Source organism: Silene latifolia, unplaced genomic scaffold, assembly GCF_048544455.1.
Source record: "Silene latifolia isolate original U9 population unplaced genomic scaffold, ASM4854445v1 scaffold_159, whole genome shotgun sequence".
NCBI classification, from domain to species: domain Eukaryota; kingdom Viridiplantae; phylum Streptophyta; class Magnoliopsida; order Caryophyllales; family Caryophyllaceae; genus Silene; species Silene latifolia.
The window spans coordinates 602,320-624,494 of NW_027413143.1; the positions used below are offsets into that span (position 1 = coordinate 602,320).

General features: G+C 38.1%; 2 protein-coding genes across 10 annotated transcripts in view; both read right to left on the minus strand.

Moving 5' to 3' along the window:
* Positions 1 to 472: 472 nt before the first annotated feature.
* Positions 473 to 2,804, minus strand: LOC141637975 (uncharacterized). Its single transcript, XM_074447410.1, has 4 exons — positions 2,444 to 2,804; positions 2,127 to 2,335; positions 1,481 to 1,588; positions 473 to 1,379 (listed from the first exon to the last, which is right to left on the minus strand). Exons 1-4 carry the CDS (start codon positions 2,712 to 2,714, stop codon positions 681 to 683), a joined length of 1,287 nt encoding a protein of 428 aa, XP_074303511.1. The 5' UTR covers positions 2,715 to 2,804; the 3' UTR covers positions 473 to 680.
* A 1,180-nt stretch (positions 2,805 to 3,984) lies between these two features.
* Positions 3,985 to 22,175, minus strand: part of LOC141637967 (guanine nucleotide exchange factor SPIKE 1) — a 29,087-nt gene continuing 10,896 nt past the window's right edge. For 4 of the 9 annotated variants that reach the window (XM_074447397.1, XM_074447401.1, XM_074447398.1 and 1 more), the window contains exons 15-31: positions 19,575 to 19,736; positions 18,801 to 18,908; positions 18,625 to 18,662; positions 18,059 to 18,203; positions 15,233 to 15,359; positions 13,597 to 13,790; positions 12,302 to 12,432; positions 10,608 to 10,683; positions 9,931 to 10,041; positions 9,260 to 9,442; positions 7,782 to 7,919; positions 7,503 to 7,673; positions 6,993 to 7,340; positions 6,547 to 6,879; positions 6,272 to 6,457; positions 4,676 to 5,650; positions 3,985 to 4,451 (exon numbers count right to left, since the gene is read on the minus strand). In XM_074447397.1, coding sequence (XP_074303498.1) covers positions 4,197 to 4,451; positions 4,676 to 5,650; positions 6,272 to 6,457; positions 6,547 to 6,879; positions 6,993 to 7,340; positions 7,503 to 7,673; positions 7,782 to 7,919; positions 9,260 to 9,442; positions 9,931 to 10,041; positions 10,608 to 10,683; positions 12,302 to 12,432; positions 13,597 to 13,790; positions 15,233 to 15,359; positions 18,059 to 18,203; positions 18,625 to 18,662; positions 18,801 to 18,908; positions 19,575 to 19,736 — 3,681 coding nt within the window. In that variant the 3' untranslated portion in view covers positions 3,985 to 4,196. Of the gene's footprint in view, positions 4,513 to 4,580; positions 5,651 to 6,271; positions 6,461 to 6,546; positions 6,880 to 6,992; positions 7,341 to 7,502; positions 7,674 to 7,781; positions 7,920 to 9,259; positions 9,443 to 9,930; positions 10,042 to 10,607; positions 10,684 to 12,301; positions 12,433 to 13,596; positions 13,791 to 15,232; positions 15,360 to 18,058; positions 18,204 to 18,624; positions 18,663 to 18,800; positions 18,909 to 19,574; positions 19,737 to 22,175 lie in introns of all 9 variants that reach the window. The other 5 variants (XM_074447395.1, XM_074447399.1, XM_074447400.1 and 2 more) reach the window with 2 other exon arrangements.

Here is a 22,175-nt window from a genome sequence, read left to right on the forward strand (position 1 = left end):
CGAAGGTTAAATGTAAAATATTTGACAAATCAGTGAGACATTTGATATACGTGATACAAAGATATAATCATGATAAAAGATTTTTATAAAATATGAGCAATATCTTATATAATCACACAAGTTCGAGCCGCTCACGAGCTTTTCGAGCCGAGCCAGCGTTTGCTCGGCTTGAATCGTTGAACTCTCGAGCCGAGTCCGATCTCGAGCCGAGCTTTGACCGAGCTTTTGCCGAGCCGATCTCGAGTTGCTCGCGAGCTGTCTCGTCTCATTAACACCCCTAGTCTCGACTCTCATCTAGTTGAGAAATTGGAATATGATCGGAATTTGTGGCGAGCCTTTGGTGACGATGAAACCAGTGTATATAACAGTAATGAGAATTGGCGTGAATGGAGAGAGTATAAAACTATCTTTTGCCTCCTTAATTTTTGCGCTGTTGCAAAAATATGGAATTGACGTGAATGGAGAGAGTATAGAACAATATAAACATTAGATTAGAGGACGATTATACGAGTTCTAGATACAATATCCAATCAAAATATTACTGTAAGTACGCCTTAGACTAACAAGCTTATCAGGAATCGGGATTCGCTCAAAATTTTCCTCCCAAAATGAACCGAACTTTCCATGACAGGTCTGTTGAATTAGCTCTGCAAAAACTGAGTCTAACCGAAATCCATGATTCAGGTTTTACCAGCTGGAAAATCAAAATCATCGCATTCTGTAATTCTGATACCGCGAGTTTTCCTCTGCAAATTGACCCTGTGAACCTGAACTCCAGACGTAAACTTATCAGAAGATCTGTATTTCTTTCCAGTAGTTTTGAAGTTCTTGTTTTTCATCTTCAGCTTTGATTCAACTTCCCCATGAGTTTCGAGATTCAGGCTGTTCATTTCATTTGCTAGGTTTGTCTTCAACAGGTGGCCGAGATAGTAAACAGGATCAACATACCATGCTGATACTGTCACAATACCTTTGACATGTGACGGTTGAAGAAGACTGTAAAAATGTTTAATCTCAGGAAAACACGAGTGTTCAGAATACGGAACTGAGTACACATACTGATGCACCTTCTCAACAGACTTCATATTAAGGTCAACACGTGTCCCATCTCTCGGAGCCTTCCTTCTGCTGGTAGAGTCAACTGTAAGACATGATGATGCAGAAGACTGTTTTTCTCCGGAAAAGGATTTTACAAGCCATGGAAGACCGGAAGGCATAATCCCTATAGTCGGCTTTCTTTTGTTTAATGCCTCTAAAGTGTCGATGCTGAAACTGTATCGAGGAACAGCTCTCACTCTTGTCAGGCAAGTCCGAGTTGTAAAGATATCAGGAAGGCCTAGAAGATGCATCGTCTGCAACCTTTCTGGCCACACCCATATCTTTCCGAATCCCACAAAATATTCAAATGATTAGAAACACAGAATTTTCAATTCCAGCAACGCATTTATATAATATATTCAGAATTGTTTAATGAAGAAACCTTAATATTCAGGGATTCAGCAATAGAAAGCAGGAGATCTTCTTTGCCAAGAGAGTCAATTCCAATAATGATGTCGTGGTCTGGATGAGACGTAATGATGTCAATAACCTGCAAGCAATAATTTTCCGTCAGGAAAGCTAATTACTGTTGGAAAATCCGTGTTACTGACGGATCCGTCAGTTTCCCGCTTTTTCTTAGTAGTGATAAAGCAATATAAGTCGATTTGATATTTTTTTTTTTTTGAGAAAAGCACCCCAAAGATGCATTAACATAACAATAAATCAGCGATTACAGCATTGTTCACAATCGGAGGAAGAACATCCGACCACACAACACGACCAACAACTCTAGGATACATCTGAGCTAAAGCATGATCGACCTTATTGTTATCTCTATTAGTATACGACCAAATAACAGACTGAAACGAAAAGAAAATGCTTCTTCCTTCCATTGAAATTGGAAGGAAGCAATAATTTTCCGTCAGGATAGCTAATTACTGACAGAAAATCCGTTACTAACGGATTTTGTCAGTCAGTTTCCAGCCTTTTCTTAGTAGTGGGAGAATCAATCCGATAATTATTAAATAAAGCAATAAAAGTCGAATTGATATTTTTAATGATTCGTTTTCCATTGAAATTGACAGTACCTGTTGCGCAGCAACATCGCGAGTAGGAAAACAGTAAGCAGGATTACAGTAAGTGTTATCGAGATACAAAACATCGAGAATTTGACCGTCAAGAGCATTAAAAAGCATATTCCTCGCATTTTCAGACTGTTTTCCATTAATTTCCCAACGAAAATCACCGGTATAAAGCACATATCCAAAATCACCTCTAAACAAGAACATAACAGCACCTGCAGAAACGAAACATGCATCTAATAACACGGAATATCGAATATCGAATATCGAATAGAATTGAATTGAATTGAACAGGTAACAGGAATAGTTAGTTAGTTAGTTACCAGGACAGTGGAGAGCGTGAATAGGCATGACATGGACAGAGGAAGAGAGCGAGAGTTTAAGCCAGGAACCGATATCGACGACACGGAGTAAAGAAAGGTCGAAATCGGGGAATTTGAGAGGGAAGAGTTTTGCGGTGGTACGAGAGCAGTAGAGAGGTCCGTTGCGCCAGGTAGAAGATAGTCCGCGAGTGTGATCGGAGTGAAGGTGTGTTAAGAAGTAAGCTGAACTTCCTTTTGACCATCTGTCTACTGATATCATCCCTCCTTCCATGGCGATTCCGGAAACTTCTGGTTTCGACGAATAGATGAAGATTGGTTTTGAAATTGGCAGAAATTGGGGGAAATGGTTTGTGTTTCAACTTTCAACAATAACAGGTTTCAAATTTCAATAAGTGAATGGGTGAAAGTGTGAAATACTGGAATTGGCGCCATTTCTCGATTATTCCGTCCCACCCTCTTTAGTTTCGTGCACTGTTGTCACAGCTATCCGTCACAAGCTGTGATTTTTGGTCGGGTCGTTTTGGGTTTTGGGTCATTTCGGATTTCAGGTGACCTGTTGCCGGGTCACTTCGGGTCATGTCAATTTCGGGTATGGGTTATTTACTCATTCGGGTTAATGGCTAAAACACTTTAGTTAGTACTATTTTGATTAAGAAATATTAATTTACAAATTTAACTAGTTATTTAGAATTATTGTAACTAATTAAACTCTATTTGAAGCATATAACATTAATATGACTTAGTACTAGTAGTTTCGGGTCATTTTGGCTCACTTTAAGTCATTTTGAATCGGGTTAATTATTCGGGTCCGGATTGGTTCAGGTCTGGGTCGAGTCAGGTCAATTCGGGTTTCAACTCATTTTCGGGTCAAGTAAATTCGGATCACTTTCAGATTTCAGGTCAGTCTTATCGAATCGGATCAACTCTACCAAGTGACCAAGTCTAATCATAGACTTGCGTCGCAAATGAGAATTAGTGTTTGCAATATGAAAACAAGCTGAGAGCAGACTTCTTTTTGGACAAGTTATTGTCATGGTCCAATGGCCCAGTGTAGCCCGGCCCCAGTTAAATTGCAATATGGAAAAAATTGAACATAAACTCATTTTCAGATCGGATATGGATATCCAATACACAAAACCCTATACCCTTATCTAATCCAATATCTAATCCTAAAAATCCAAACTGTTCCAAACTGTTTTTCGGATTGGATATTGATTCAGTTCTGATATTTTGCGTTGCTCTATGATTTTCCCAACACCTCAACTATTATTTTTATCAGCCCGTCTCATTATAGACGGCCACTATACGTCTATAGCTATGGACAGATAGTGGCTCTTTCACAAAATTAAAGTGGAGAGCAAGTGGGGTATATAGACGGATAATGTCAGTCTAATGAGAATTTATTTTTGGCTTATTGTTCAACTACTTTTAGAGTTCATTTGGCTTCGTAAGGTTTTGATCATGTTTCCTCGGTCATGTCTACATTTGTCTTCTCAGCTACGCCAGGCAAGACATGGTTACAACTCACAGTAGGCACGAAATGAAGCAACAAAGGGCCGCAGCCCAAGCGCGCATACAATTACCAAAAAGGCAACACTCTTTTTTCGTAAAATATACTACACCAAACCCTAGATCACACTAAAAAAACTTGCAAATTGTCCCTACACTTGAGATCCACTACGAATTTTATACACGATTTGGAAGAATCGAAGAATGCTAATAGCTACACAAGATAACAAAAGGTTTCAACCTTTCATAGTTCTGAAAGAATGGCCGGAATATAGTGAGATAATTCTGCTGTAAGAGATTGAAATCCGTTGACAAGTTGAGTGTGGAACTCCTGGTCTTCCTCTCCAATCAGTCTGAAGTGTACTCGAATGGCCCTCTTACAGACAGCCATAAATTCAAGCAGTGCAGCAATTAGTTGCTGCAATTCCTGTGAGCGGAGTCTCGTTGCAGGCTCCCCAGACAGAAATGCGGTACACACGCTCAATACTCCACTATTCACCTGCAATAGACAACACAGTTGTACGTTGAATCACCCATAAATCAGTCAAAATATATTTTGACTTGCTAATATAAACCACTTCCCTCCCACTGGAAACAGCCCATCACCCTCCACGAAACACACTCCTACCCATCTTATAGGTGGTTGTACACAGAACAGGAAAAACTAGAGTCGAGGAAGATGAATATGAATTATACGAAATTGTCGACTCGAGTAATACTTACTTGAACAGCAACACTGCCTTGAAGTATTCTCTGTAAGCTTTGAAGGCGTGGCAATTGGTCCCCTTCAGAGCTTCTAGGTTCCTCAAGCTCATTGCGAAGTGCAGCTGTCCGAGTTTCGATCATACCAATTGCATTTTCCACCGGCGAAAATTCCATAGATTCGGATTTTATCACCAAAAGTCTGTTAACAAGTGCAGGAAAGGAGCCTTCTGTTTGAAGGACTGTTCGCCGCTTCCATTGGTCCTCTAATCCACCTTGAGTTTTCCCATTTTTAGTAAAGGGAGTGTCAAACAAAAATCGATCAAAGACACGAGCACGCACACTTCCTGTCGAAAGGGAAAATATTCTCTCCCTCCGACTTCCTAGATCCTCATCTTCCATGACAGGGTCAACAGCAGTAATCTGCAAATAGCAGACACCCGGCTGCAATTCGTCCGCCTTCACTTGTCTAGAATCTTGAATTATGTGAAGCCTGTGATTACTGTCCATCCTAGATTCATATATATGGCTAAGCTTTTCCATGATGTCACCAAGCCTTACATCACGGGGCTCTCGGTATACATATTCCTTCCTATCCAGCTTCCCAAACTTCTCCCCGTAAAAACCTACTCGATAATATGTAGCATCAGTGAAAGGAATTGGGCTTGCTTCCTGTTCAAGAATAGATTCATATATACTAGTCAACATTGTATGGCATTTGGCCAGCTGTCCATATGACCTTCGACTCTTGTAAACTGGAATAACTAATTCCAGGATGCTGGCACAAAAGTGATAAAGCTCAGCTTGGGAAAATAGCTTGTTAGCAAGCTGGAGGTATTTCACTGCAGAATCGACGGTTAGTTTTGAAGCACCATATCCTTCCACCTCAGCAGCTGACGTTTCAGAAGTGATGTTATCTTTTACCATAGGACATATTTTCCGTAGAGCAGAGACGTGGTCTTTACCCCAGACTCCATCATTCCTACAAACGAGAGCCTGTAAAGATGTTGCAGTATGGTTAATACAATCTAATTAAGTCAACAACAGGAGTTGATCTGCCAGTGTTGAACAGAGTCTGACTACGTGCATTACTGATTTTTTAGCGAAGATTGTGAATGCGTCCACATTTGCATGTCAGTTAAATGAATTGCCTAGGATTTTGTTGAATCGAATATTCGCGTTGAAGAGCAAAATGGGGCTACAAGCAACAAAATACCATATAGGTTGGGCATACTGTAAATTAAGCCACTAAAGCATCTGGGGGCTTAACAAGATCTACTCCGCCCTTTCATTTAGATTCCTTAAACATTCCTTTTTGGGACAATCAAATGATACGATTCATATTTCCGTTATGATCAAATTTGATTTTAAAACAAAAATACCCTCTAAAGTATGTAGGTCCCAATATCTATCCACTCGCATTCTATATTTACTTGCCGTGACCACATCGCATTTCTTAAAACTCGTACCATATGTTAATGTGGTGAATCCAAATGAAAGGAGAGAGTACATAAGTCTATCAGAAACCACTCAGTGTGAAGGACTCAACTAAGCATAACTTTCAGAATGGGTTTCACATTCGTCTTCATGGGCTGTCAACAACAGTCAAAAGAATACCTGCATAACAACACCAGCAACAGCCACTGCACACTGGGCTGCTTCAGCCCATGATTGCATTTCCTGATGGGCATCACATAGGTGGAGTAGCCACATTATGTGGAGATCTGGAACTGGAGCAAATGCTACTGCAAGTTTGCAAAAGCTTTCTGCAGCAGCATATCTATCGATATTCATCACAGGACCCTGCTACGGATAAAGCATTAATTATAACAACTGAAGATAGATTTCAATTTTATAGAACAGTGCAACCTATTCTCAAGTGAAAATCTTACCAGAAGAGCATGTTCCAGGCTTGCATCAAGGGCCAAAAGAAGATTATCAGACAAATGTTTAACTTCTGACCACGACCAGCGATTTTCAGTAGATTTTTCAGGAATGGCAACCACTAAAGACTCTGAGAGACCACAATCCCTCAGCAAAATTAGGCTTTTCCCTTCATCTGCCATTTCCTCCAAAGATTTGCGAAGTCTCCGTGCTTCTCCACTCTCTTCGAGAGTACCATCAGGTTTCATCAGACTAACTTGAACATCAGACATCAACTCTGATATGGTGATGGTCAGCATGACCCTAAGCCTTGTGGTCTGCTTGAAGTAACAGAAGGAGCTCTGCAGATGGGATCACTGTTGTATTAAGTTTGAAAGATTACAAATCACAAAAAAAAAAAAAAAAAAAAAAAAAAAACAGAGAACTAGCTCTTTGCTAGTGATCAAAAGCATACCCTCACAAGTATCTGGAGCCCAATTACAGCCCTTCTCCGTATATTATCATTACGAAACACAGCAAGACGTAGAAGATGAAACGCAATTTGTTTAAGGAAACGATCATTTTCACGTGACATCAATGTTGAACCATGGTAGCGGAATATATTATTAAAAGCTGGAAAAAAAGCTTTCCAGAAGGAAAGTGACTGGTTTCTTGAGAAGATGCTAGCAAACACAGAAGTGATGCAGTCAAGTTTCCCATAATCTGTAGCGATTCTGTGAGCTGCAGCGGTAGTTGAGAACTTTTCTGTAATTTCTAATACTTGAAGACTGACAGCTGCACATAAATTTTCTTCCCAAAGCTCCTGAGAAGAACAACATCAGTAAAAGTAACAGAAAACCAGTAGAAGAAAAATCTTCTTTCATATAAACCTTGCTATAACAACATTTTGTAAACCTGTAAGTTGTGGAGACTGACATCTTTATGAAAACTGAAACATTTCGACCTAAAATATGAGAACACATACCAGCTTTTGTCTCAATATTGGATGCAAGGATTCTCTCAATGCTTGTGCAGAGGTTCCTATCCTAGATGACTGTGCTTGAGCTAACGCTTCTCTTAAAGAATAAGGTTGGCTTGGAGAACTTAATTGAGAATTAACTTTCAGCAACAGATAATTCTCTGGCGTTCTATGAGACTGCAACAATAAAATTAAACAAAAACAGGCAGATGTTTCCAATCAAAACTGCATACCAAGTATCATAGAAATGCCAATCAAAATTACTTGCTTAATAGATCAGACTACCTCCTGGCGTGATGCTTCTGAGAAAAATGTATTGATTGCAGGAGACAACCTGTCTGAGTACTTGGGGGAAACAGGGCCATCTCCAGCAATACTACGAGAACTATTTCCAATAATCATATTGTCCGTTGGTCTCTTATGCTGTAACAAGTAAATGACAAAACAAACATACAGAGACCATTAATGATTTGCAGAAGTCAACAATTAAAAGAGCAGGTCAAGACTTAAGGAGTTGTGAGGATAAAAATGAACTTTTGGGAGTATTGGGGGGAGAACTGTAAAGACAGTATGATTTTAGTATGTCGAGTACCCAGGAAAAAAAAAAAAAACTAAAATCCTAAGAAGATCCAACGTGGGAATTAGAAGTCTTGGGCTTTATTTGGATGGAAGGAGATGGAAGAAAAGGAAGGGACAACAACAACAACATCAGAGCCTTAATCCCAAAATGATTTGGGGTCGGCTGACATGAATCATCCTTTAGAACCATCCATGGGTGAACGCACACCTCAAAAATGCGAAAAATAGAAAAGAAAAAGTGAAAAACAAAAGGGTAGTAAAACATAATACAAAAACCAGGTAAACTTATAGGTGGGGAAAGGAAGGGACAAAAGAGGACAAAATCTCTTGTTTGGTTAGCAAGTGTGGCTGGAGGGAATGAAGGGAGACGGAAACTAAGGGATCCATTTCTCCTGAAACAGACCAAATGAAAATCTCTAATATAGGGAAGATTTGAAGGTAAAACGACATTAGTCTGCACCCCCACCCTCCCTTTCCCTTTTCTATTTGTATCCAAACAGGGTTAAATTTCAGCTGTACATTACTCCAAGCTACACATGAATGCCAAAAAATTAAATATATTAAACAGGTAGCAGGAGGGAGAGGCAAGCAAGTAGCTCCAAATAATACTATCAAACTGAAACTTTAACTACAAATGGCAGCTCATCCAACATTTCCCCTGTCCAAACAATATCACCAGTATGAAGCAAGTAATTAAGGGGGATCAATGGCTTAACGTTCAGGAAGATGGCAAAATTAGAAAAAAATTCAGAAAGACCAACATCAAAACGTTCAAAACCGCCATAACCAAATCAAATAGCACGGTCATATGAACCATATACCAGCCAGCCAACTTGGCTCTGGCTACAGCGCTTTAGGCCCCTGGTCAGAGCCAGCATATATACAATTAGAAAAGAAGAAATTTTAAAAGCATATCAGGAAAAAATGACCTGTCACTGATTGATGAAAAATCGAGCCTGGGAATGAAAAGGTCTAGTTTTTCACACATATGAATGGAAATTTTCATCTCAAAGACCAACTTATTGACTTAATCCTTTATTTTCTACGTGGAGAAGAGAAATCAGCTTTGAGATATACAAACAACTAAGGTAGGGACTGTGTACATTGGCAGCTCAAACAAGGAAACTAGTTCAAAATGAAAACAAGAACCTGAAAAAAAAATCAGAAGAAGTTTAAATAGTGACCTCAAAAAGGATTAAACATTCTTCCAGAATTTTGAAAAATAATCTGCTTCTGGCAATGCTTTGCTGCCACACTTTGATTAGTGATGCATCGTCTAAATTCCGCACAATGTTCAAAACAACAATCAAGACTTCTCGCTTCTCAGCGGCACTAAGGTTGTAGAAGACAGGCATTTCATCAAGTATCTGCATAGATAACATTCCCAATATATATCACTACTAAGCAAGTATTAAAAAAACAAGAGACATCGACATAGATGTTCATACTTCCACTGTCTCAACAAATTCTTATGTTTCATTAAAATACCCCTCAAAAATGAATAAAAAGGTAGAGAACAAGAAGAGAGATAGAGGGAGTAATATACTACTACAAGAAGAAAGAAACCTCCCTTGAACATCATAAACCACAACTTTGTAATTTTCCTATACACCACGGCCTTTATACGCTTGTACTTCTTTATAATCATCCTTCTCACATTTATTCTTGTATTGAATTAATTAAATGTCCTCCAAAAACCGGAAGCAAGATGTTAACAACTTCATTTCTTTTGATGTATGGCAAGAATTGAGGGTTGGTGAATGAACACATAAATTAAGGGGGTGAACAAATAATATATTTTTTTTTCTGAGAGGGGGTGAGTTTGTAGCAACAAAAAGAATAAATGCTGTGGTACCTGACTGATGAGTGGGAAATACAGTTGTGCGATATAGAGTTTATCTTCAGGCTTCTGATAACGACAATCAAACTCATGCTTGCACATGAGAACCACCAGGATTCTGGACGCCTACAGGTTAAAACCTTTTATGTTCAGAATTCCAAGAAATGTTCATAAACCAAAGATATGTTCTACCACGAAACAATTAGGTTGATAAGAAGCTCTCAGCCAATTCATGGAGCTCGTGGTTTTAAATAAAAGCCGCAACATCGGAACATGGCTGTTTTGTAAAGGTTTTGAAAATGACCGCGGCTGCTTTTAACACATCTTGCGAGAATATTAGTCACAATTAACGAGATTGGGCCCGGGCCATTTAGTTTGACTTTGTTAAATCATGAGAAAGGGCTTCATAAAGCCAAGAAGGTTCCAACCTAAAACCAATTGGTGTTAGGAGTAACTCATTGGTTTATAAACTAGTGAACTCGCAACTCCTGCTCATTTCATATTTTCATCTGTGTGGGCCAGGACATGAGGCTAAATCACATAATATGCTCTCAATTAAAAAAATTAGAAAAAAGAAATAAAATTTGTGTTACTGTTCACATCCAAAACACATCCCCAACTCAAATACCCTTACGCACTCGCATCACGTGGTGATAAATACCAAGATTTAATACTATTTATTATTAACTCACTTTAGCCTTCTGTAACGAATCATCATGATCCAAAGTGAGGAAGAGCTCTTGTATCAGTACAGATGCAAGATAGTTCCTGCAGCCAATATACACAAAAACACTCACCAAGTCATTTTGGCTCATCACTTAAACTTCTCAAATTTTCATAGCAATAAGAGTTCAACATCATACAGAATTTAAGTAGACCAATCATGCATAAACAAGAAGAAAAATCAAATACACAGGATGAACGGATTTTCTAATTTATGCGTTTCTTCGTAGGCCTTTTGTCAATGCCATTGTCGACTTCAACATGGTAGTAAGCCAAGCCTGGTTCTTTCTGTTAATCGCTAAAAGGTTCAGGATTTAGGTCTCCTTTATTAAGAAGAGATTTGGTGTTATTTACATTTGAATCGGACTCGCTTTGGCAAACAAATAGGTCATTTTTTTGTATGGAAGCATAATCAAGTTCATTAGAATTTAGAAATGACAATTAGGACCTATGTATTATGTAAAGGGATTTCTATGTAATTATCGCATGGCCAATCAATTGAGTGGAAGCTAATTAAACCACGCATGGAGTCATGGGTCATTATCACATTCATCGTGAAGATGTGTATTCGACGGTGGATGTGGTCTCATTAAGTACTGAGTTGATTAAAGAGAGAGTAGAGGTTACACCTACTGACGAGAAAATGAAACAGCACAGCTGAATATAGTTGTCATATATTTTGTGCCTGAATGAAACGGTGAAAAGATTGCAAGGGGTAGGAGAAGTGCTGAGATGTTTTTAAAGAAAATTAAAATTATGGGTCTATATAACCCGTAGAAAATAGGGCGCCAAAGAGACTAAAGTAGAGGGAAAGAACTCTCTGATTGTTTTCTTTTTCTGCCTATCTTACCTTTTTTCCCTCTCTTTTCAATTATTTTAACACTTTTACCTCACAGTTACAAATGACGATTCATGTTAGCTGAACCAAAATCAATTAGCAACGAAGGCTTTGTTGGTGTTATATGCAGTATGTTTATTTAGAGTATTGCATCAATAAATGAGAGAACAAAGTTCAAATTTGAACACCAATCTAGAGTTTAGGTGATGGTCGGAAATCAATCGTTTTACCTTAGGCACGGTTTCTTGAATTAATCACCCTTATTCATTAGGTAAACGAAGCCTAGTTGATTTTAGACGGCCATAAAGGTTAGTGAAGCCTAAAATTTATTCTACACCCAGAATCTGTAAGAATTATAAGAACCAGATTCGTACATCCATATCTGTCAAATTTATGTAAAGTTCTTCAAATGCTACGGTTTCGCTATTTTAATCATATCAAAATTATGCACTGTCTTAAAAAGAAATACAACTCATTGATTTTTAACTTTAATCAAAAACATTAACCCAGCAGCTCCCGCAAATTGTGGGGCGGGGTCGAATGTATGCAACTTTACCCTTGTGCTAGTAACACAAAGAAGTTGCTTCCGAATGACGCAAGATGAAAATTGTGTCGAGAAGTGCATCGAATGACTGTTTGAAAAGAAATGCGGCCAGTTTAGTGAGCCATTTTGCTTTGTTCCAAACAATAGCATGGCAGATGAAAAGAATAAAAAAAAAACAATCAAAAATCCAACTAGCATTTCACACAAGAAAACATGGCAGACGAGACAATCTTTAAAGCAACAAAGTGTCGCATGAAAATGAGAGAGCGTTTTCACCATACCTATCTAAAGGGTCTCGTCCTGGCATCTCCACAAAGAGGTCATGATCACATATGATTTGTAAATAAGTAAGCTTGCAATCATGAAGAACGGACTGGCATAACCCAGAAAATTTATCTAGATACAAGGATACCTGCAATAATGACCACTTGATTTTGTAAGTATAACTATGTGCAGTAGAGAAGAATTATATCAGTCAACTGTCAATCTATTCTTGGACTGTCTGTAGTACAGTTTAATCAGCATAAAACACAAAAATGACAAACATACGAGTTGAAACCTGTGTACAAAACCATATATAAAGAACTGCGTTAAAACAAACAAAGCCACTTGAAAGATCTATTAGGATCCCGCTGTTTCTTCAACATCGGCAACAAAACTTGATCCCAAAATAATTTTTGGTTGGCTGATAACAAACATCATTTGAAACCGTTTGTGAATGAGCCAATTAAAGTAAAAATATAAAACTAATTATTGAATACTAAAGAAAGTCGTAAAATGAGGAATTTTTTTATTAAAAGGTAGGATAAAAACAAAGAATAAAATAAAAGTAAAATGAAAGTCATTGAAACTCGTCAGTGTTAGTAAAATAACTGAAAATTTTAAAAGATGTAGGGAATCAAATTAAAGAGGAAAAAAGGCTTTAAAATATCCAAAATAATACTCTCTGCTTTTCTGTTTTCTCCTTGATTTTTTGAGAAATATTTTTCCTTTCTTCCCATTTCTCTTTCCATCCCTATTTGGCACGTTGAAAGTTATCTAGCAAATACGAACACGAAGTATAGGCAAGAAAGTCTTTTGCTTTCAGGAACCCGCATAATTTACTGGCTTTTCTGTCATCCACCATCCCACCTATGCAAATTCTTCAGACCAATCCTATGCATTGATATAAGTCCATTTGGCATTCCAAATTTTGTGAAGCGGAAGAGCACAAAAATCAGGACCCTTGGCTATTCGCAAGATCTTGACCATAACAAAATTTTGGAGATGACAGATACTACTTTTATGTTTTTCTTTTAAGATTTTTAGTGTGGAAGCAAAGCATTCCTAGAGCAATTCCCATCTCCATTGATCAAATAGGCTCAGAAGGATCTGGTACCTGAGACCGCTTTAAGCAGCTAGGCATAACAAATCTATTGAACCCCATCGAAGACAATAGAAAGTAGAACCCACTTTAAATTCCAAACTCTAAGGCTTCGGCAAATTGAATTGACTATTGCACAAGAGCCAAGTATGATGAATATAAGTGAATTTTAGACCCTATAACATGAGAGATTATAGAATTTTCAGAGCTTACCAATTCAAAAACTTGGCGAGGCTCTATCACAGACAAAAGATCATAACAGAAGAAAGCCAAGCTGCTATTTAGGCGTTTGGCTAAATTCAATCCTTTTTTGCAACGCTCGTGTACTTCAGTAATAAGGCAATCATAGAGTTGCATGATACATCTGAATACTCCTTCTTTCAACTGCATCGGTGGGATATCTTCACCTACACCATCACACATATAAAGATACTACCTTAAGTGGGAAGCAATTCTAAAAATGGAAACTAACTCGAGCTCTGAAGCATTTGATCGTTTATGTTTGCTTATATAAGAAATATTTCAATAGAAAAAATATCAGCCTCGTGTTATATTTTTCCAACTTTACCTTTTCCAGAAATATCATACCTCCCAGGCTCCCACCCTTGTTCCCCATCCACAAGTTTTCACATCTCCTCAGAGTCCTCCGCTCAGGTACAGATCCAGATCATCCCTTCCACTCGCCATCGCCCCCAGACAGCGAGCTCCTTCCCCCTACCTGTTTTCTCCCTTCTCCCTGCCCTCTTCCCTTACCATTCTACACAAGCATCACAAACATTCCCCCACTCACCAAAAAAGCCCAAAACACTACAGATCTTTCCCACCCTTTTCTTTTTTTCTCTATATATCCGACATATCGACTATGCCAGGGTTGGGGATGCGAGGTAGAATGGCTGACAGTGTCTATGATAGGAAGCCTTGTACACATAAATAGGGCTAAGATGGGATAGAGGGATGGTGTAACGGGCAGGCAGGGGTCAAAGACAAAGGGAGAGAGTATCCATAACAGAAAGTATGGGATAATTTAGTTAACAGAGTGGGTTTCGATTATAGGTTAATTGATGAAAATAAAGAAAGGGTTTGGTAACCTAGACCTTGAAAAAGTGACCTGACTTGAATGACTCCACCGATACGAACGTGAAAAGTACAACCCAAAATGACCCGTTCGGGATGACACGATAAAAAGCTGACTGATTTTAAACAAAACAAACTGCACAGTTATGAACCAAACTAATTCATAATGACCAAATTGGCCCAAATTGATTAATTTTATACAAAAACCCTCTATAATTATGACCCGAACTGGCCCATAACTATCTTTATAACTCGACGGGAAATGACCCAACTGGATATGACCTGTACACAAATGACCCGATTACAACACACCAGAAAATGATCCCACCCAAAGTGACTCGATCCAAATGACCCCTTTGCTACGTATACTTGACCCCCACAACACAGTTGATTGTTTGACGAAAATGATGCCCGAGTTGGTCAATATTACATACCCCAAGGTTGTTAAAGCCAGAAACGCATCATGACATACGACGGAAAAAATGTACTGCAGATCAGACTACCTGAGCATGAAAATTATATTGCTCTAGGCCATAATATCAGTTAGTTACTTACTTATTCCGGCCCACTTTGTTTTGTACTGAAGTCATCAGCTATTTTAGATTTTAAGTCAGCGAGAAGTTCAAAAATCATTTTGGAAATTTTCATAACCTTTGTAATAATATTTTGATGCATGGAAAATTAATTTAAAATGACTTTTAAATTATGTATGCACCAAAGAAATCTGAAAACCAAACTGTGATTCCAATGTTTGCTTGCCAACAAAAAAACCAACCTGATGGAAGACTATGGTAGAAAAGACGAATTTGCTCCAAAGCCATTGATTTCACTATAAGCTCCAAGAAAAACCAAGACATTGCCAGCACGTCGTCATAAACTGGTCCGACACGATATCCTTTAGCCTAAACACAGAAGCATAAGCATAAATTTAGGAGTTCTCAACCAAATATGCTTTTTTCACAAGTAAGATAATAATATTAACTCAGACACAAAAGCGGTGACACCCATGTAAAACAGTAAGTCTTGCTTAAGATGGGCAGTATCCGTCTTAAGCTTAAGACAGGTCAAATACTACCACATGATGGTAATAAAGACAAAAAAATTGGTATTTCCTAGGTAACAAGGGTGATTTGGTATGTATTTGACCCGTCTTAATGTTAAGACGAATAGAATCCGTATTAAATGAGACTTGGTGCATGTAAAATAACATGTCATATGGTAACGCTCATCTACAAAAAGACATCATGGGGTGACGCCCATATTAAAAAAAATAACCTACGTTTGACAACCATATACAAAATGATAGATGGATGCACTAAGCTATCATGGGTAATCCTATCTACAAAACAAGAAAAGACAAGTTCCAATTAGGATGAATCATATGGCTCCAAATCTATAATGGCTTCAAAAACTGAAATTTGAACTCTTGATGAGAAGAGCCAAAATCATCAAAAATACGATGGTCCCTTCTAATCCAAGTGTATGACAAAATAGCCAAAGAAATCCGCTTCCAAACTCCGGCACCACAACCTTTTATCATTATTTATTCCTAGTAGAGAGTCCATCTTTCGCCTTCCAAAGATGGACCCAACTTACTCCAAATGCACAAAAAGATGCATTCCACAAGCAAGGCAAAAACTTCTCCCTTTAGAGCAGATCTTTTATAGGTATATTCCCCTTTGTTTATTGTCCAAGCAAAAAGAAAACAAGCTTTAGTAGAGAGCCACCCCCACGAATACATCTAGAGCTATAAAAGAAACCAGTCAGTTCCCCCATTAACAAGCAGGAACAAACGAGCAGTAGAGATGCAAAAAAGCTCAGTACTCACTTTCTCCACTTACTAGGAAAACCATGCTTTCAAGAGTAACCATTAGAAAACTCCGTGATACATGATCAAAGGGCTTTTCAAGATCAAGTTTGCATAAGAGGCCCGGCTTATAAAACTTATGCAAGGAGTCAATTCATTCATTAGCAATAAGGACAGCATCCAACATTTGGCAACTGGGAACACATGACATGCATATCAAAGTCGACCAAAAGCTTACCAATCACTTTTCTCTACTGCAGAGGCAACACCGTAGCAAAACTTTTATAAGCATTGCCAAGAAGACTTATGGGTCTAAAGTTATGTCAGCTGCTCCTTTCAACTTTCGGAATCAGACTCGGAAAATTGGCATTCGAACTCTTCTCCACACTCGAAATATACAAGAAATATTTTGAAGACAGAATCGTGTAAGAATACAACCCTAAAGCCCATAAAGGGTACATTTGAAACCACATATAAAATATATTCGTAGCATGAATGACTGGCACTTTCAAAGGCTTTGAAACGCTCAATATCTTACTATAACACAACACAAATGCATAACATTCCTTGTAAAATTAGAGCACTGTTGTGAGAACCACCTTTTATTCTACACTAGAAATAGATCATCAGTTCTTAAAATACTCTTATTAATTTTTGTCACTTTCAAAACATTTTAGATCTCTCCCTTAAATGAATTGTACTGTACATTTCATGGTTACGGGCTAATTCTATCTAAATTTACACAAAAAAATTCAAAAAGCTCTTTCATCTAGTAGGCAATGATTTGATAAATATAAAATTCCTAATACTCCCTTTGTCTCTCCACAAGGTTCACTCTTTCCTTTTTAAGCTATCTCTTTACAAGGTTGACCTTTTGCTTTATTCCTTTTATTTCTGATTTTTGTGGTCACTATTAGCTGTTACCCCCACATATTTCTCAGCTTTCATTTTCCTCCCCACATTACTACTCCCCCTTAAAACTTGTGCCAAAGGAATGATGAACCTTGTGGAGAGAAAGAAGAAGTAGCTTCTATCAGAACAAACATATTTACGAGAATCAAAACAAAAGAGAAAATGACGGATAACACAAATCACAAAATGAAAAAGATAGGATGAAACTTGTTTTTGGAAAACACTCATCCTTTTGTCATGGCAATTGGTAACTACAACCCCTTGCTCCAGATGTCGATTATCCAAACTAGCATGCAAGAGTCTCAGGAAGCTAACTTGAGATACTCGTATGGATGTGATTTTGCAACTCTTGAAGAGTTAATAGTTCATTTTGTGAAGCAACTAGGAAGGTTAAGAGGCAGCGAATATGCAATGTGTTAATGGCCCGCCTCTATGAGCCGGAATACAAAGCGTGCCCCTGCCTTATAATACAGGTAAAATACAAGTTTGAGAGTCAACAACTGGCGAGCGATAGCCCAGTAGCACTATCCTATAATCGATAGAGTAACCTAGAACCTCCTAAAGAGGCTAATCAGATTTGACACAAATATTGAGACGAGACATTGTGTGCGCAAAAGAGAGCATGCAAATCTAATAAACTATAAAGCGATAAGAAATTAAGATAAAGACTTGAGGATCAACATTCAGGAATACTTCCTCAAGAATGTGATACAATTTAGATTGAAAATAAATACACAAGTGCATTAAAGTAAAGCTTAAAGGGTCAAAACATGCTGACCATCACAGAATAAAAAGAACTAGGAACTCCTTTGAGTACTGGTTTTTGGCATAAGAACGTGTAATGCTGTTCTGTGCAACAGAGAAAGAAACAATCAAAATTACCTTACTACGTGCTAAGCTTCCCCAGACAGTTGAAAGACCTGAATAAACAGGCAATTGACGACCACCAAAGTCATCGAAAGCATAGTCAACAAAGCCAATAAGAAATCGATTTCGTTCAGCATCATCAACAGACTCCTGCTGCACCCTATTCAAAGTGAGAACAATTTCTTTTCAGTCAAATATCAATAAACCTTTCACATCAAAGTAAAAGAAACAAATCTACTATGAAAAATATAAGACAGCAAATGTCAAGATAGGAAATATCGTTTGTTCATAAATTGCTGATGTCGTATTAGAATAAACTGTAATGCCTCTATTCATCTTCTCACATTCATAATTTCAAGGAAGAATACACGTTGGACTCAGACTACCAGATACTAGTAACAGAAACCCAGGCACAAAGAAAAGTCAAGACAGTCATGCTTATAAATGTTTCCTGTTAAGTAATCAGCTTTAAATGTTCAAATTGGGCATCCATCCACCCATGCACCAAATTAAATGTTCTACCAATTACTTCTACAATGGAATCCATCTAAATAGTACTTCAAACACAATAATGAGCTTACCGAGTCAATATATTCACCATTGCTCTGAAGGCAGCAACCTACATGAATGGCAAAACCACACAAAAGAATATTTAGGAAGAAGATTTGGTTGATAACACAAAAGCAAACAGTGTCTTAATCACACAATTATCATCTACTAGAAAAATAGATGAAGGGGGCCAAATTGGCAAGAAAACCTGAAGAGTTTCACCACCATTGCCAATCAAATGAAGAAGCATGTTTAACGTGGGGTGAAGAAACTGAAGCAGTGCCGTAGACTCAACATTCTTCAAACTATTTATGGCCTGCAAGAAACGATCGAGTTAGTAATTAATCACAAAAAAAATGAAGGGTGCAGGAGAACAATCAAGAAACATATATTACTGAATGGCACTGCATCTGCTGTTATCATAATCAAGGTGTAAAACTCAACCAGCGAAAACAATGCATTAGGCAAGATACTGGGACTATTATTTCACGATAAAAAAAAAATAAGCACAGCCACTCAAGATCTATACTCTTAGAGAGTTAGAGGACTATCATCCACCATGTGATTTCTAAAAGCTTGTGGAAAAGCGACAACAAATAGAGAAGTAAAAATGAAAAAATAAAATGAAAAAAAAAAAAAAAAGAACAGTCATATTCAAAGACTGCGTACATATCAGATATAAGAGGGGTAACACCATAACAGGGAGGAGGGGAGGTTAAATTGTTCTCTTTTAAGATATGACAGAAACATGTTGACACGAACAGAACTTATGTATCAACTTTACAGTTTCATTAACACAGAAATAGCTTTTGCACTTAACGCCTCTGAATCTGCCGGGCACCAATAAAAACATAGCCTAGCATGAAATTATCATAACATGTATCAGGATGTACTAGAACCAGGCGAAAGCCTGAAAAAAAAAAATTATCATAAAAACATGTATCATGAAAAAACACTGTGAAGAGAGAGGGGAGGTAATTACCTCAAGCAACTCAGATCCCCAAGGAGGACTTGTTCTTAGGGTGTGCCTATCATACTCCAGAAAAAAATCTCGAATACGCTCATTTGTGGGATACAGGGAAGAGCACAACTTTAAGCGCAACTTGAATACATTCTTCCCATCTTCCAAATAATCAAGCCTCTCCTAAACAACAGTTATGTCAGATCAGATAATAATAATTGATAAAACTATAAGTTCTAAAATGTCGTAAGCTTTTCAGTTGTGATTGGCAAGCCCCTCAATATGCCGACTAAAATAAACAATAAACAGAGATGGATTGATATACTATACATACATTTTTTGATTAATCCCACACTTGGATCTTTACGACATACTCACATATTAGCAAATCAGGACTTGTGATGGTTATCAAACAATGGTTCTCAAAACAATAAGGCAAAATAATTTTCAACAGGGTAAATATATGATGGGAATCCTCAGTGATACCACTCTAACGGGAGGGACTCTCTTGTAGGGACTATAACAACATTCTCATCCTACCCAAAAACAAGGTCACCCACTAGAAAAATCTCCCTGTCTCAGCTGATCTCCCCTGCATCCATGCACTCTAAAACTGAGCTCTTTAGTTGAGGCAATATTTGGAGGTATCAGAGTGTATCCAGGTGCTAGACTCGGCTACTTATATGAACAAATCAAATGTTTTTGGCATAAATGAGGTGGTGTCCAAGTGTCACATTCATGTCCGAATGCCTAGTGTAGGACACAGTTACGCCAGGTAATATGAATAATTGGAATAGCATAGTCTACAAGAGCATCCCACCAATTATGTTGGATATAATATTCACTCAATTATCTCATGCCACAAAGAATAAGATTCTAGTGGGAAACGCCACATCATTTACCAACAAAGTAATGAATCGTCCATGAAGTGGTGTGGATGGACATGAGGTAGAACGCAGTCCGTAATTACTGTCATTGTTGCTATTGACGCATTGCTCAGACCGAAATCACATTTGCTTTACCTCTTGCATTTGACTCGCCAATCGTGGTAATGTTAGGCACAAGATCAGAAACCATGCTCTCGTCCCAAATGACACGTGAGCGGAAACAGATTTCTATAGTTGAAACGACGTATGTCGTGGGGTGTGAATAGTGCTCTTGTACAGTAGCAATGGTACAGAGCAGTAGCTGCTTCTTAGTGGGTTTTTTTGTTGAGACATCTGAAGCAAGCGAAAACAAAATAAAAATGGTATGTTTAGCCCTCAGATTACCTTATCCAAATTTAAACTTTGATCTCTACATACAACCTAAATTCAACAAGAACTATATGCAAATTTGTAGCCACGACAGAGACCAATTTGAGAGAAAACTCGGCTTTTGATATTTCTGATTTTCAGGTCATTCCCCAAGAAGATTTCATCTCTCTATATAGGGAATCCATGTCTTGTGGCATCACATCACCATCCTTGCATTCGAAGGCCTAAGCTTATGATTGTACTTAGGGTTTACTAACACTAGACTAATGATTGCACTAAAAGGCCTACTACCTAGGTTATAATTACACCCATTATCTACTGCCTAGACTTATTACACTACGACTATGTCATACAATTACTCATTAACTAATAAGCATCGTGACATGGCCGAGCACACCTGCACTTGCCACGTGCAGGCTGGCATACTTGATTAAGGCGCACCATGGCACATGTCACTTGTGACATGCCCTGTTTTGCTTGTGCCATTCCTCATGCTCTCCATTTGTAGCATTGTCTTGGCTTGATCTGTAACTTGATGAATCATGCGGTCATGCCCAATGCTTGGGTTGCAACACTTGCACCATCTTCTATGTTGAAGACGACATTTGCATCCTCAACATTTCTGATATACCATGATCTTATATCAATACGTCTTCTATATATTAATGAGAATCATTTACGCCTATTCAATTTTTTTCTAAGAAAAGAGGAATGCAGTGTGGCAGGCGGCATGCCAGCATTGGGTGAATGACACAGTATGAGGGACTGCAAGAAGTAGGAGTTAGGACATCTCTTAAATAATACAATGCTTCTAGGGTCGCCACATGAAGCTTATAGGGTGACGAATAGAGAATCTGGTCATTGTCACATGGAATATCCCGGCCTAAGTAATTATAAGGCCCCGACGACAGATTATGAGATCAGGTATCAGAGATTTACTTGAAGGGTATGTCGAATGTCCAATTGTGGAAACTGAGTTTAACGTTACGTAGCTTTATGTGTTTTCTTGAAGCCGCTTATAACTTTAATTAAATTGTTTAATACTCGAGTAATGCTAAGTGAACTCACGGTGTCCCACAGCGACATACATGATGGATCAAGAGTTCCTTATTATTAGTTGCTCTAATAATACCTTTTAGGATCTGATTAAGGTTCTCTTATTTCCTTCTTACATATGGAGATATTCATATAAGGGGAGAACTTTGTGAATATTGGACTAAATGTGAAATCTGAAATCTGAGAGACCTAAAACAGAAGCCTAGTACTAGCATACGATTCCCGGTTGTTGGTTGATACGTGTGAATGTTGGTAGAGGCACATTGCTTGGATCTAGGATTCACCACTATTTCAGAGCTTTGTTCAGCTG

Excerpts from the sequence above, each read along its gene's own strand:
- LOC141637975 (XM_074447410.1), bottom strand. The coding sequence starts at position 2,714 with ATGGAAGGAGGGATGATATCAGTAGACAGATGGTCAAAAGGAAGTTCA. Across the intron at positions 1,589-2,126 it reads GCGATGTTGCTGCGCAACAG|GTTATTGACATCATTACGTC; the intron begins GTACTGTCAATT and ends TATTGCTTGCAG. Across the intron at positions 1,380-1,480 it reads CTGAATCCCTGAATATTAAG|ATATGGGTGTGGCCAGAAAG; the intron begins GTTTCTTCATTA and ends GGATTCGGAAAG.